A 14,926-nucleotide genomic window follows, 5' to 3' on the forward strand; every position below is an offset into this window, starting at 1 on the left:
TAGATGTGTACTGGGGGAATACACATCTATGGTTTGACCTAGCTGTTGTGTGATTATTTTGATGCTGCGACTGTTTCAACACACGGGACAAGCAGGTTTAACGTTTACGACATTTTGGAGGTCTTGCCTGCAGTCAGTCTTTATCGCGCTCTCTGGCCACTGATCGGACACTGGTGGCTTCCAATGATGTTCCTGGTAGTGTCAGTGGCTGTATTGAATCGATCTCGAAGACGTTGTGGCAGGAAATTGCGATCTTGTCTTATTGGGGTAATGCGAAAAATCCACCGCGTTGCATAACTGCAGTGCTTCCAATGTCAACAGAACATTGCTGAAGGTGATTAGACTGTTGACATATGCACGTTTAAAGCACATGCCAGCGCTTCTGGATCATCCCCAGCTTTAAATCGACCTGGCATTTTGGTGGTGTCAATCTTGGCATCCTGGCTGTTTCAAAAGTGAGACTGGCAGCAAGCGTGCCATGGTCTCTTTTGGTTGCTAATGCATTTTGTGAACACATCTCACACATCAGATTTCTCCTGCTCCACTTGCACGTGCTGCGAGCGCGCATTATGAGTTTAACGTTAAACTTGCTTGTCCCATGTGTTAAAACAGTAACATTATCAAAATAATCACACAAAAGCAAGGTCAAACAAGCCTTCATCAAACTTATGTGGTTTAATAATTCTAACTCTATAACTGTTGGAGATTTTGTCAATCAAACAATGACGAATTTTTTCGCGTTTCTTTTGTTGCTTGGTATAGATATTATAATACCAGCAAAAATCATAACTAAATGATACACTTAGCAGCATGATTCTGATCAAATGCTATATGAGCCATCCAACACTTTACCAATCAAAATTAAATGATATTGCTTCAGAATTTAAAAGATAAATTAAGAAATGTGACTGTACATTTTTAAAGCAGTGCAACATACATATGTAAAACAGTGCATGCCTCTATTTTCAGGCAAAACCAAAATGAATCAAACTGTTCTTCTCAAACCTTTGTGATGCTGATGATGAAAACGCCATGCAAAATGTTTGTTAGAACAAAGGAACAAAAATCATGCAAAACGAGCTTAAAACTGTCTCAGAAATCACAAACAGCAGAACAAATAGTCATGCAGTAACATCCAAACAAATACACCAAATGAATCAAACAGGTGTGTGTGTGTGTTTGTATAAATCTCTGAAAACAACCTCTCAATGAAAATGTTCTAGCAGCAGAAGAAAGCATCAAAATGTGTAGGTGACACCCTTAAGTATCTGGTGAAAAAAAAGAAACAGACATTAAGCAAAAGAGTATTTTTGAAGTTCATATGATTAATGAAGTCATCTTTACATAAGAATGACACTATAGTTTCAGAGAAAGAGTTGCCCATACCATTGAATATTTAACATAAATACAACACAGGAATTAACATACTATATATATATATACGACTAGTGTTTGTGTGTCTGTGTGCCTGTGTGTCTGTGTGTCTGTTCGCGATGCACGGCCAAAGTTCTCGGTCGATCTTTTTCAAATTTGGAGACCGTATTCAGCTACACCCCGGACACAACCTCATCGATGAGATATTTCAACACGTGCTCTCAGCGCACAGCGCTGAACCGATTTTGGTTTTTCTCTGTTTTTCTCTGGATCCATTCCCAGTAACTCTTCCTTATCTTCTCCAGTGTTTTCAGCGTTTATCTCCCTTCCTTCGTGTGGTGTCAATCCATATTCCCGTTACTACGTTACTCTTTTTAGAATGTCACGATTGCACCCGTAAGTTGTCCTTACTGTAAAAGTGAAAAGGTCGAATCAATTTATAGCCACGCTAAAAATACACTGTCTTCTATCTCTATATATTTATAGATATAGATATACATATATATATACGGCTTCTGTGTGTGTGTGTGTGTGTTTGTGTGTGTGTGTGTGTGGGCAACACCTGTGGATTGTAGAGTTCTGTTTGTGATGTGGTCTAGCGGCTTTGATGTCTCAGTATGTTCAGGCCTTCCTTCGAGAAGCCATAACACTAGTTATTCTCAATCCCGTTTGAGTGGACTTCGCCTTCAAAGGTGATTGTGGTGTTTCGGCACCCAGTTACATGTGGCGTCGTCGACAGCGATGGGACTCAACATGAAATGTTCAGGCCACTGAATCATTTTCGTGCTGTTCCCATTCCACCTGGGAGGGACCTAATAGCTTCTCCAGTGTTTTCAGCGTTTATCTCCCTTCCTTCGTGTGGCGTCAATCCATATTCCCGTTACTACGTTACTATTTTTAGAATGTCACGGCACTGTCCAGAACACTTTCATTGCACCCGTAAGTTGTCCTTTCTGTAAAAGTGAAAAGGTCGAATCAATTTATAGCCACGCGAAAAATACACTGTCATCTATCTCTATATATTTATAGATATAGATATACACATATATATACGGCTTCTGTATGTGTGTGTGTGTGTTTGTGTGTGTGTGGGCAACACCTGTGGATTGTAGAGTTCTGTTTGTGATGGGGTCTGGCGGATTTTGTCTGTCTGTCTCAGACCTGTTTACCCCTAAAACATTGCATGTGTATTTTCTGGGAGCAAAATGAGGCAAATGTGTAGTTTTGTAATTGAATGTGTAGAATTTCTCGTCGACCTATCACAACAACAAGAACAATGATTGCTACTTTTTACCCCATGTATTGATTGACTGACGGAAAAATGCAGACAGTGCAATGAGCATGACGTTTTCCTTTCCGCGAAGAGACAAGGCATGGGTAGTCCTGATGATATTTTGGCAGAAAGACTTGGTTCGGCGCATTGCTCGTCTTTTTCTTTTTGGTCGGTGGCCTTTCGGAGTCATTTTCTTCACAGTTCTCATCTTCACTTTCGTGTGCTCTGCGTTCAGCCATTGTGTCGAAACGCCCGCATGGTTTGGCAGTAACGCGTTCAGTTGTGCCCGGCATTTGCTTGGAGAAGCCTATTCGGCATTAACAAGCTACAACGCAACGCCCGCGGGCGCTTTACGCGCTGCACGCAGCAAACGACTGCTGGCCGAAAACATGGATTGGAAAATGGATCGGTCAAGGGAGATGAAGAAAATTACGGATTGTGATATGCGTAGCCGAAACAATACCGTTTGCGTGCAGGGACGGGGCGGTGTGAGAGCACAACGGGACAAGGAACAGGTGTTAACAGTAAAGACGAAAAAAAAAAAATTAAATTTTTTTTTAATTTTTTTTAATTTTTTTAAATACCGTTTGCGTAGAAAATGACAGACTTGCGTAGTTGCGTAGTATATTATTCAAATTCGTAGTTTACTACGCTCAATGTGTAGTGTAAACAGGTCTGCTGTCTGTATGTTCTGGCATTTGAGAAGCCATAACAGATAATATAGGGCTTAGAAATAAGCTCTAAAATTCTCAATCCCGTTTGACAGGACTTCGCCTTCAAAGGTGATTGTGGTGAACCGCCACGCTGTCTGTCTCTGTCTCGCGATTCACCCCGGCGAAGCCGGGTTTTTCTCTAGTACTACATACACATACTGCATGCATTTGGGGAGGGGAGTGGGGGGAAGGGGAGTGAGGCGATATTGCAGTCACAGACTTTAACAAAATAAATGGATTCTTACTGTAAACGAAAGTATTAAATGTCTGAATGGAAATGATAGCATTGATACATTATTATTTTCACAACATAATATTTTGAATATTGTGCAGCAAAACTTCTAAAATGAACCCAAAAAATGAACATAATTCGAATGCACACAGATCTAAGAAGAAAAAAAAGACATTTCACAAACATTAAACTGAAATGCAGTAATAAAAACCATCACACAAAAATACGCAACACTACACTGAACATTACCTTCAAAGGAACAGCAACAATCCGGCACATACAAACACAAACTACACTACTAGCCAAAAGAAAAGCAACACTGTGTCACTGACCTATACACACTATTACGGTCATGCAGACAACATCATCTTCTCACCACTTTATCCTCTATCTCCCTCAGGGTTTCCACAAAGTTGTTGAGCATTTGGGTCATAGCTGCTTGAACGGGGGCACGCACGCCTGGCATACTGTCTCTATACGTTTCTATGTACACCTGCAAACCCCCGTATAAGGTCAGTGAGGGGAGGAGGAGAAGGAGGGTAACATGGTTGACATGGGGTAAGGTCGTGTGCGGCAGGTATGGGAATAAAGGTACGTGCCTTCTTCGGTGCGCGATCATGCGTATAATTTTCACCATCACAGATCTTTTCCGTCTTTTTCAATGAATAAGAGCATCCGTTAACTTCAAAGCCAACATCGGCACATGACAGATGTATAGCTCTATAAGTTTCTCGTGCTGGGAACGCTACATTTAGCTACATGTGGTCTTCTCCTGGAGACTCAGATGTTCGGCTTTAAACACATGGAACCCGCATTTTAAGACCTTCATAAATCTGAGAAAATCAAATCTTAAAATGGAGGGAGTCTTAAAGTGGGGGTAAATATACAGAGGTTATGAACAGAAACTCTTAAAAAGTATGGTCTTAAAAGGAGGGGGGGGGGGGGCCTTACATTGGGTGGTCTTAATAGGGGGATTAACTGTACTCCATGCGAAATCCTGAAAATCTCTGTGGCAGTGAACATCGATCGTGTACAAAGGAAGGCCGGTACCTTTAACTGAAGGTTAGAATGTTAGAAGTGCATGGGTGGGTGGTTGTGGTGGTGGTGGGATGTGTGTATGGCGGGGGGGGGGGGGGGGGGGGGCATGGGGATGCGAAGGGCAGACAGGTAAGTGGGCTACAAGACAGGGAGGAATAGTCTGCACTGAGATAAACATCTAAAGCCATTTTTGTATAATTAAGTTGCCAGTCCTGCTGCAGGCCACTAAATGACTGCCAATTATGACCCCAGAAGGCAAGTATCATCACACTTACAATTCTTCTTCTTTTTTTTCTGCATTCATGGGCTGAAACTTCTATGTTCACTTGTATTTTGTGCACGAGATGGTTTTACGTGTATGACAATTTTAACCTCGCCTATCGGGCTGCCATATGCCGATTTCAGGGTATACATGCTTGGTATTTTCGTGTATCTATATATAACCCAACGGACTCTGTCATGGATTACATAATCTTTTCTGTGTGCATGTTGTCTTGTGCTTGCGTGTATACACACGAAGAGTGATAAGGCACTAGCAGGGCTGCACATAGGTTAACCTGGGAGATCGAAAAAATCTCCACCCTTAACCAACCAGGCGCGATTCGAGCGCTCAACCTTCCACATGGGAGGCCGGCTCTAATCCACAAGGCCGTTGCACCTGTTATCACACTCATTGCTGAATGTATCCACATGTAACACTGACAGGGCTAACTCATTGCTGGTAACTGGGGCATGTATCTGTCATCCAAACACAAAGATTACAAGTGTGACCATATTCAAGCAGCTGACTCAGCGCCATATAATACAGGCTCTGTCTTCCGTGGAGTCAGTTTCCGGAGAGAAAAAACATTTATCAGTAAAGTGAACTGGGTTAAATGAAGCCAAAAAGTGACCAGCAACTGGACTGGCAATTGTTAATTTAGACACAGTTTATACAAGCTTGGGAGGAAGGGAATAAGGTAAGCTGATGCGGAAACTACTGGACTGTTTTGAGGTGGGGTTGGGGAGGAAGGGAGAGGGAAAATGTTCTGGGACAGTGCATAAACAAACATGTGACATTAGTTCTAATGCCCACACATACATTTCATCAAAAGTTGTAGTGTTGCGTTGTTGGCATCATCTCCATACATTTGACCTGAAGACCACACACAACTATTGATTGGTGGTATAAGCAGTCTAGCTATACTACATAGGAGAATATTGTAGGAAGTCCAGCTGTTGAACACCACTAAACCTGAAAATCACTGCACAAACACAATATCACTCACAAACTACAGAGAGAAAAAGAGAGAGAAAATGTTTTGAAACAATTTGAGCTGCAAATTGAGCTCAAATTGTTAACATTAACACCAACACAGGCACACATACACACTCACAAATTGTATGGTGAAGAACACTGGACAAAATGTGACCCTCCACCACGGAATGAGTCGCATGTCACCTTTGCATGATTTTCATATTTTTACATTTTCCTAAAGAGTGTTTTATGCTCTTAATCCAGTGGTGAAAACCATTTTAGAAAAGAGCAAAAACTTTTCGAGTTATAAGCCTGTGACTAAGGTGACCCTCACACTGTTACCACAGTCCCCCCGGACTTATATTAAGCCTAGCGCAGAACCGCGCGAGGTGACATGCGACTCTTTCCGTGGTGGAGGGTCACAAATGTGTGACTTAATTTTCAGTCAGGCGATAAAAACAGCCAGTGTGAAAGACTTCCGCTGACCCTTACACCAAACCAGCATGCTATCATCTTGCTGACTGACCTTGCTGTCTATAAATACTCTTGCTCCATTACACACTCTAAACGCCAATAAAGGTAAGCTTTTTTCCATTACCATAAACCACATATGGCAATTTGCAAAGTGAACCAAAGTCTTGTTGAATTTATGCAAAAACAAGAGGCGAAGCCTTCAAGGCTCACGTAAGAAATCGACAAACAGTAACACAAACTCAATCACTCCGTCACACATACATACACACACACACACACACAGTAAGCATAGGTGAAACTGTGCAAGAAAGCGAGACACTAGATCTGCCAACTAGTCTCGGCCCGCTCACAATAACAATGACCGAGACTTTCAGTAATTCCTTCGCGTGACGTCTAATTAACCCTCTTACGTCATAATGTGACGTCTTCAAATGTTAAAGTTTCTATCACACACGTCAAACACTTTTGACCGAGACGTAATCTTCTTATGCGAGCTTTATCCATAGACTCGGAAATGTTAAAGTTTCTATCACACACACACACACACACGCACGCACGCACAGACAGACAAAAGTTAGCATCGCATGGGCTACACTTACGTGAGCCAAAAAGGACATCTAATACACCCTGAACCACAAAATCTATCTGGCAAGAAAAGTAAAACAAAACACACACCAAGAAGCAAAAGAAATGAGGGAACTTCCACCAAACTGCCTCATTCCCCTTTCCAAATCCTGCTCGCAGCGCCAAAATCAGCCCTGAGTGCCTCTTGCCCCCTGCCAAATCCTACTCAAAGCACCAAAACCAGCCCATATAAAATGCTGCCATCTTCTTCCCTACAACCTCAAACCATGCTAGCACCACAGTAGTTGCCTGTTGCGTTTACCTTATCATTACTCCCTTCATCCTCCTCACTCTTATCATCTTCATTGCCATTCTCATCGCTGCTCTGATTGCGAGCTAAGTCAGCAAGGAGCGAGCGAATGGTGTCAGAGGAGCTGGCACTGCCGAGCGCGAGCGAGCACCATTCTCCCAGACTTTCACGAGACATGGCAGCAGCCGAACGACCAGTTTTGCTTTTAGGGCTGTGCGCATAACACTTGACGAAGAGCTGCAAGGAGAGTGTGAGATATATGCAGTAACTGCTAGTTTTTTTTATCATCTGGTTTATCTTCTACAGTCATGATTCATAGGTCTAATCGTTTTCGTGTGAGTGAGCGTCATGTTCACAAACGCATTTCTGTCAAGGCTTTAACATATAACAGGGATTGCCACATTGACCGCCCGGTCGCCAGGGGCGAGTGAAAAATCCGCCGGGCTAGTAGAAACCGCCTGGCAGCTCGCCCGGCTGGCCAGTGAAAATTCTGGTCAAATGCAACATTTTTGGTTGTAATAATTATCTAGTTTCAAATCAGATGCAGCAACTTTGCTATGCACCGGGTCAGCAATTTTTCCAGCGGGCTAGTGACTCTCTTGCAGTTACTGGCCCGGCTGGCGAGTTAAAATTTTGGGATTTGGCCATCCTTGAAGAATGAGAGCATCTTTCCGCCTTGCACACATACCAAGCATCAACGGCCTGGCCTGGTTGTGTAAGTGCACAACAGGACATTTTTTGCTGAAATTTCTTTTGCATGTTGACACTGTTAGTGGTACATGTACCAGTCACTAAATTATTTCAACAAAGGAATTCACATGCAGGGATGGCTAAATCTCAAAAATTTTAATTCACCAGCAGGGCGAGTAACTTCAAGAAAGTCACTAGCCCGGCAGAAATTTTGCTGGCCCGGTACATACCACAGTTGATTTGCGGTGTTTATATGGCTTTCCAACTCAATATTAAAACCAAAATGGTCACATTTGACCAGAATTTTCAAAGGCCAGCCGGGCAAGTTGCCAGGCGGTTTGCTACTAGCCCGGCGGATTTTTTACTCGCCCTGTCGACCGGGTGGACAATTTGGCCATCCCTGCACATGTGCACTGAAACTAGTGAAAGTAGCCAGGCCATTGAATTTTGGTAAGGGTTCAAGTTGACGTATGCAGCTCCCGTGCCATGTAAAAGTCTGGACGGATCGGTGGTGGTCGATTTGATCGCTTACATGAAAAGGAAGGCATCTTAAGCTCACTGCAACATACCTTTTTCTAAGATCAACACTAGTCCTCAGCTTGTTCTGATGTAGCTGGTTCTTTAACATCTGATACCTAGCATTATTCATTAACCTATCATAGACATACTCTCAAATCACACCGTAAACACACACCAATAAAAGAAAATTAAATTAAAAAAATGTAAACAAGAGAAAGTCCCGGGCCACACTAATTATTGAACAGACTGCATGATGTGTTCTTCATTTCAGATCTGACAACGCAATTGCATGGCTGCCAACCTTATAACTATGAAACTCCTGTGGGGGGTCCGGGGGCCGCAGAAGGCCTTTGTCTGACTTGTCGACAAAGTCATACAGTAAAACCTGCGAGCAAAGGACGCTCTTGGGGAGCCTTGCCACTGTCCTTTGTAGCAAGGTGTCCTTTCTTATAAATATGAATGCGCCAACATTTTTTTGAAAAAAAAACCACCAACAGTCACTGATTCTTTTTTGCCACAGTGATTATTAAAAGTTTTCAAGCCCGCAAGTTTTTTTGTTTGTTCTTTTTGTTCAAAGAAAAGGAGAGAGAGAGAGAGAGAGAGAGAGAGAGAGAGAGAGAGAGCGAGAGAGAGAGAGAGAGAGCGAGAGAGAACGAGAGAGAAAGAGAGAGAGAGAGAGAACGAGCGAGCGAGAGAGAGAGAGAGAGGTGCAATCGGTTTCTTATCTGAACCAATGGGCCATTCACTGGAAGATTCTTTGATCGAGCTGTTGAAAACCACTCGAAGAGTTCTTCGTTCAACTCATCGTAGGTTGTTTTTCTTCTCTTAACACATTTTGCCGTCGATCTGGCACCGGAGTCCCACTGACTGAGAATTTGTGTTGGATCAGCTTTTATGTTGAAAATTTGAGTTTTTCCGCAATTCAGCTCATCAGCAACTTTTCGAACGGTCTTTATGACATCGACTCTCTCTTCTAAAGTCAAAATTTTTCGTTTTGGCATGATGAGACGAAGACGAAGGATGAGACGAAGATGCATCACAGTACAGAAAGTAGAAACCCGAAATGTTTGTGAGTTCACGGCATCGCACCATACAAAAATCAACTTCTTTCAAGTGCTGTCATTGGCTTACAAAATAAGCTTCTCGCGCGTTCACATCGCCAGCGAGATTGTATTTGCAGAACCAAGATGGCGGACCAGCGTCTGCTAAAAGCTGTCTGCTTCAAGGGTTTGTCCGTTGTTGACAAGTAACGAACCCAATCGGGACCAAAAAAGGGTGTCCGCGTCCGCGCCTTTGAGGTGTTCGCTCTTTTAAGGTGTTTTTGAGAGTAAAATACATCCGTCCTCACTCGAATTGTCCGTTATGCTAAGGTGTCCGCCGAAATCAGGGTCCGCTAGATGCAGGTTTTACTGTAGTTCGTTTTATACTGCGGTAAAAACCTCACTTTAGCCTTTAGTTTTTTATCTTTTGTTGTTGTTTTTAGCGGCATCTTTTAGAATGCCAAAACCGGAAAGCAGCACAACTTATTTTCCGTCCATATGCACATCGACTTGGCTGGTCTCAGTTAACCACAGCGTCTTTTCACCGGTTTTGTCTCCCAAAAAAAAGCTGCTTTCACAAACAATTTTAGAAAATGTCCTTTTCGGGAAAATCGAACAAATTTTGGGATTTGTGACAGATTTCCAAAAAATTCAGGATGGTTGGCAGCTATGCAAATTGAAAGAATACAGCAGATAAAGAAAAAACATTTGCACACATAAAGCAAACTGAAACATGAAGGGATGAAGCATCATTATTAAGCCTCAACACCAAAGAGAGTAAATTACTAAATACAATTACTTCCAAACACACACTATACAAAAAAAAATACCTTTCAGTTTAGGAACTTGTATTAAAACACCAGCCAAATTTCTCATAAAAATGTTACTGAAATTCATCAGCTACAACTAATCATCTAAAATCAGAATAACCATGAATGAATGACTGGGTGGCCGAGTGGTAATGCACTTGCGCTCGGAATCGAGAGGTTGCGTGTTCGACCCTGGGCCAGGCCGCTATTTTCTCCCCCCTTTCCTAACCTAGATGGTGGGTTCAAGTGCTAGTCTTTCGGATGAGACGAAAAACCGAGGTCCCTTCGTGTACACTATATTGGGGTGTGCACGTTAAAGATCCCACGATTGACAAAAGGGTCTTTCCTGGCAAAATTGTATAGGCATAGATAAAAATGTCCATCAAATACCCGTGTGACTTGGAATAAAGGCCGCGAAAGGTGAATGCTCGCCTAACAGGCTTGAGGTTTGCTGGTTGATGTGAATGCGTAATATATATTGTGTGTAAAAAATGTTTGTTTGTCTGTAGCGCCGTATACTGTATGGCAGCTCGCTTTCCCCAGGGAGAAAGCAGCCCGAATTTCTGTGAGGTTACCCTCATGGACTATATAAAATCTTATCCTTATCTTATCCTTATCCTCTGTCTGTAAAAAAAATTCCATTTCACACGGCAGAAATTAATATGTAAAGCGCGGAGAGCACAGTTAATTGTGGTTCGCGCTATATAAGCTCACCATAATAATAATAATAATAATGAATCAAAAAGCAAGAAAGGTAAGTTGTTGGAACGTTTGTTGTTGGAACGTTTGTTGTTGGAACGTTTGTTGTTGACAAAAATACGTTACATTCACAGATATATCGACCCAGCGGTCCTTTTAAGTGCACAGACAAACGATTAGTTACGAAAACGTATCTTGATGAAGGTATTTAACGCCTGCTACGAAGCCGCAAGCGAATGAATCAATTTATTTATGAATGTATTTGTGAATGTAACGTACTTTTGTCAAAAACAAACGTTCCAACAACTTACCTTTCTTATTTTTTTATTCTGAAAATTGGAACGTTGGCAGTCTCTTTGTTTTGGGATTTATTTTTTCACTAAAGAATGAGCTAATTTTGTTCTTATTTAAAGCCCCACTCTGCTTAGTTTGCCTCACTGTCTCAGATCTGGTCATGCTTTTAAATGGGATAAGACAATCCTTCCACTTAGTCGAGTCACATATCAAAAATCAAAACCCTCACTACTTGCGGTGGTGAGTTTACATTTCTTTAAGAATCAATTTCAAAAAAAGGCAACAATGCCTTTTACAAAATCAATTATTTAAAAACATTACCACAATTAATGCATAGAGAATTAACAACTAGGCTGTTCATTTTGGGTATGTGACGAAGTAGAGGGATATATGGTCTAATTCCATGTGGCATGTAAAAGGCTCAGGCCAGATCTGAGACGGAGAGGCCAGGCAGAGTGGGCCATTTAAAATAAGGACCTAAATCAGAATGATTAAAGGAAAAGTACAAGAACTAAGAGTAAGATAAAGATACTAAAAGGGGATGGCGGAGATAAGTATAATTGTTATTTCACAGGAAAAATGTGTGAAGACAAATAACACAGGAAAGGACAGAAAGAGACATAAAAACAAAAGAAACAATCACCCCCCCCCCCCCCCCCCCACCCCTCTCCTTCTTTTTAACTTCCAACAAATTAAATTAAAAGTGAATTATGCATGTTACTGTTAGGTGTTAAAATTAATCACTTATCTTACAGGTATTACACCAGAATCCTTGTCCAACTCGAACTAAAAAGACAATACTGCAAAAACAGGGAGAGAAAAAAAATGTCCACCAACCTGCGAAATCTTGATGACAATGCCAGCGTTCATACACCAGGTTGTCGTCAGCATCATATTGAGCAACAGCTGCACAAGACACAACAATATATCACACACAGTTCTGTGCAATGCAGTGGAACCCCCCCTTTTAAGACCCCCGAATTTAAGACTCCCTCCCTTTTAAGACCGTCTTTTCTCAGACTTTATGTTCATAGCTTTTGTAATTTTACCCCCATTTTAAGACTCCCTCCTTTTTACATTTAGTCAAGTTTTGACTAAAATTAATGTTTTAACATAGAGCCGGGGGAATCGAGACGAGGGTTGTGGTGTGTGTGTGTGTGTGTGTGTGTGTGTGTGTGTGTGTGTGTGTGTGTGTGTGTGTGTGTGTGTGTGTGTGTGTGTGTGTGTGTGTGTGTGTGTGTGTGTGTGTGTGTGTGTGTGTGTGTGTTTGTGTGTGTGTGTGTGTGTGTCTGTCTGTGCGTGTGTGTATGTGTAGAGCGATTCAGACAAAACTACTGGACCGATCTTTATGAAATTTTACATGAGAGTTCCTGGGTATTATATCCTCAGACGTTTTTTTCATTTTTTGGATTAACTCTCACAGCCCTGGTCGGTTTTGCTTTTGCACAATCACTCAGCCCTGGCCGCTTTGAAGGGTTACTAAATAAATTATTAAAAAAATTTTTTGGCCTTACAGACTTGAAACTTTTGGACATTGCTGATAAGATAACATACTAAGTCTATGTGCAAGGGAAAGGTGATCTGTTATTTACTTTTTAAATTGTTAAATTTCATTTTCTTCATTATTTTTTTTTGTTAATGCACAAAGGGGTTCTAAAACTTGCTTAGAATAAAAAAAATCACAAATTAGCTCTGTTTGTATCAAAAACACCTCTGAACAGTTGCTATAATTATGGTATAGTATTATGTTTACAAGTTATCATGAACTTGCTATAAGTCCTTCTTTGTTTACTGCGATCTCTAGACGCGGAAGGCGCCGCCATGTTGTTTTCACGCACCTGATAGAAACGGAGCTACTACTCTCGTGCTTTCGCATTTCCTTCTGACAATAAGACCTTATGTTGGACGGGAATAGTGCAGATGTACTCACAAATGAATGACCTTCACCCGGGTAGTCTTTAGTTTCGTACACGACCTAATTCCTGTGAATGGAAAATTACGAAAGCACAGATGCCGATATCGGTAGGTTCGTATTCAAGCGTTGTTGCGTGAAGATACCGATATCGGTAGGTTCGGGCTTAGAGAGTTAATGTCTTTGATCAGTTTGATGACGTCATATCCGGCTTTTTGTAAAAGTTGAGGCGGCATTGTCACACCCTCATTTTTCAATCAAATTGGTTGAAATTTTGGCCAAGCAATCTTCGACGAAGGCCGGACTTTGGTATTGCATTTCAGCTTGGAGGCTTAAAAATTAAGGAATGACTTTGGTCATTAAAAATCTGAAAATTGTAATTAAAATTATTTTTTTATAGAACGATCCAAAATTACGTTCATCTTATTCTTCATCATTTTCTGATTCCAAAAACATATAAATATGTTATATTTGGATTAAAAACAAGCTCTGAAAATTAAAAATATAAAAATTATGATCAAAATTAAATTGTCGAAATCAATTTAAAAACACTTTCATCTTATTCCTTGTCGGTTCCTGATTCCAAAAACATATAGATATGATATGTTTGGATTATAAACACGCTCAGAAAGTTAAAACAAAGAGAGGTACAGAAAAGCGTGCTATCCTTAGCGCAACTACAAGGTTGTCGTCACCAAGACTGAGACTGGTCTCAAAAACCGGGAAATCTTTAGATGATGCAGTTGTTTTTTATTTCAAACCCTCGAAGTATTCTCCCTTAGCGGCTACACACAGTTTAAGTCGTTGGACCCAGTCAAGAAATGACCGTTTGAAGTCGTTTTTTGGCACCTGGTTCAGACACTGGAAAACAGCCGATCCGAGGGCTGATCGACTGTCAAATCGACGCCCAGCCAATTGTCTTTTCAGATGAGGAAACAAAAAAAAGTCACAGGGTGCAAGATCAGGAGAGTAGGGAGGATGTGGCAAAGTTTCAAAGTTTTCTTCCTCCAGGTACTCTTTCACCACCTTGGATTTGTGAGCAGGTGCGTTATCATGAAGTAATTTGATCCCTTTCAATCCTGTAGTTGGTCTGGCTCTCTTGTAGTAACGAACGATGCCAGCAAGAACTTTTTCCTTGTAGTACACCCCAGTGATGCTTCTGCCTTTTTCGCGTGGTTCTGAAAAATGACGCCCTTTGTGTTATAAAATATTGTGTATAAAACCTTCTTGCCGGAGCGACTTTTTCGCACGATCCGAGGGGCATGCACCTTTTTTTATCCATGCTTTGTTTTGAGCTTTTCTTTTTGGCTCAAAGAAGTACACCCAAGTTTCGTCTCCAGTCACGATCTCATCCAAGCGTTTTTGATCACATCCGTCGTATATCTTGAGTAGCCGTTGGGCAAACGTAACCCTACACCTCTTGTTCTCTTCAGTGAGGAAATGTGGTACCCATCGCGCGCACACCTTTGTGTATCCAAGTTTGTGTTTTAAAATTCTCAAGACAGACGACGACAAAATGTCCAGTGTTTCGGCGATAAAATGACTGCTCACTCGGGGATCTTCATCAACTAACCGTTGCACATGGGACACCATTTTATTGTCGGTTACAGGTGGTTTCTTCACTTTTCCCCTTGCATCTTCCACAGACGTTTTCCCTGTTTTGAAATGCTTTGCCCACCGAAAAACTGTCGCGCGAGATGGTGCTGTGTCTGGACTTACAGTTCTCAGCTCTTCAATTATGTCACCGG

The 14,926-nt window shown here is 41.6% G+C and overlaps 1 protein-coding gene across 1 annotated transcript in view; it reads right to left on the minus strand.

The window, feature by feature from the left end:
• Nucleotides 1-14,926, minus strand: part of LOC138962854 (brefeldin A-inhibited guanine nucleotide-exchange protein 3-like) — a 62,977-nt gene that overhangs the window by 41,640 nt on the left and 6,411 nt on the right. The window contains exons 5-6 of the mRNA XM_070334819.1: nucleotides 12,104-12,172; nucleotides 7,228-7,452 (exon numbers count right to left, since the gene is read on the minus strand). Coding sequence (XP_070190920.1) covers nucleotides 7,228-7,452; nucleotides 12,104-12,172 — 294 coding nt within the window. The remainder of the gene's footprint in view (nucleotides 1-7,227; nucleotides 7,453-12,103; nucleotides 12,173-14,926) is intronic.

The sequence above is a fragment of the Littorina saxatilis genome, linkage group LG3 (assembly GCF_037325665.1).
Source record: "Littorina saxatilis isolate snail1 linkage group LG3, US_GU_Lsax_2.0, whole genome shotgun sequence".
Classification (NCBI taxonomy): Eukaryota; Metazoa; Mollusca; class Gastropoda; order Littorinimorpha; family Littorinidae; genus Littorina; species Littorina saxatilis.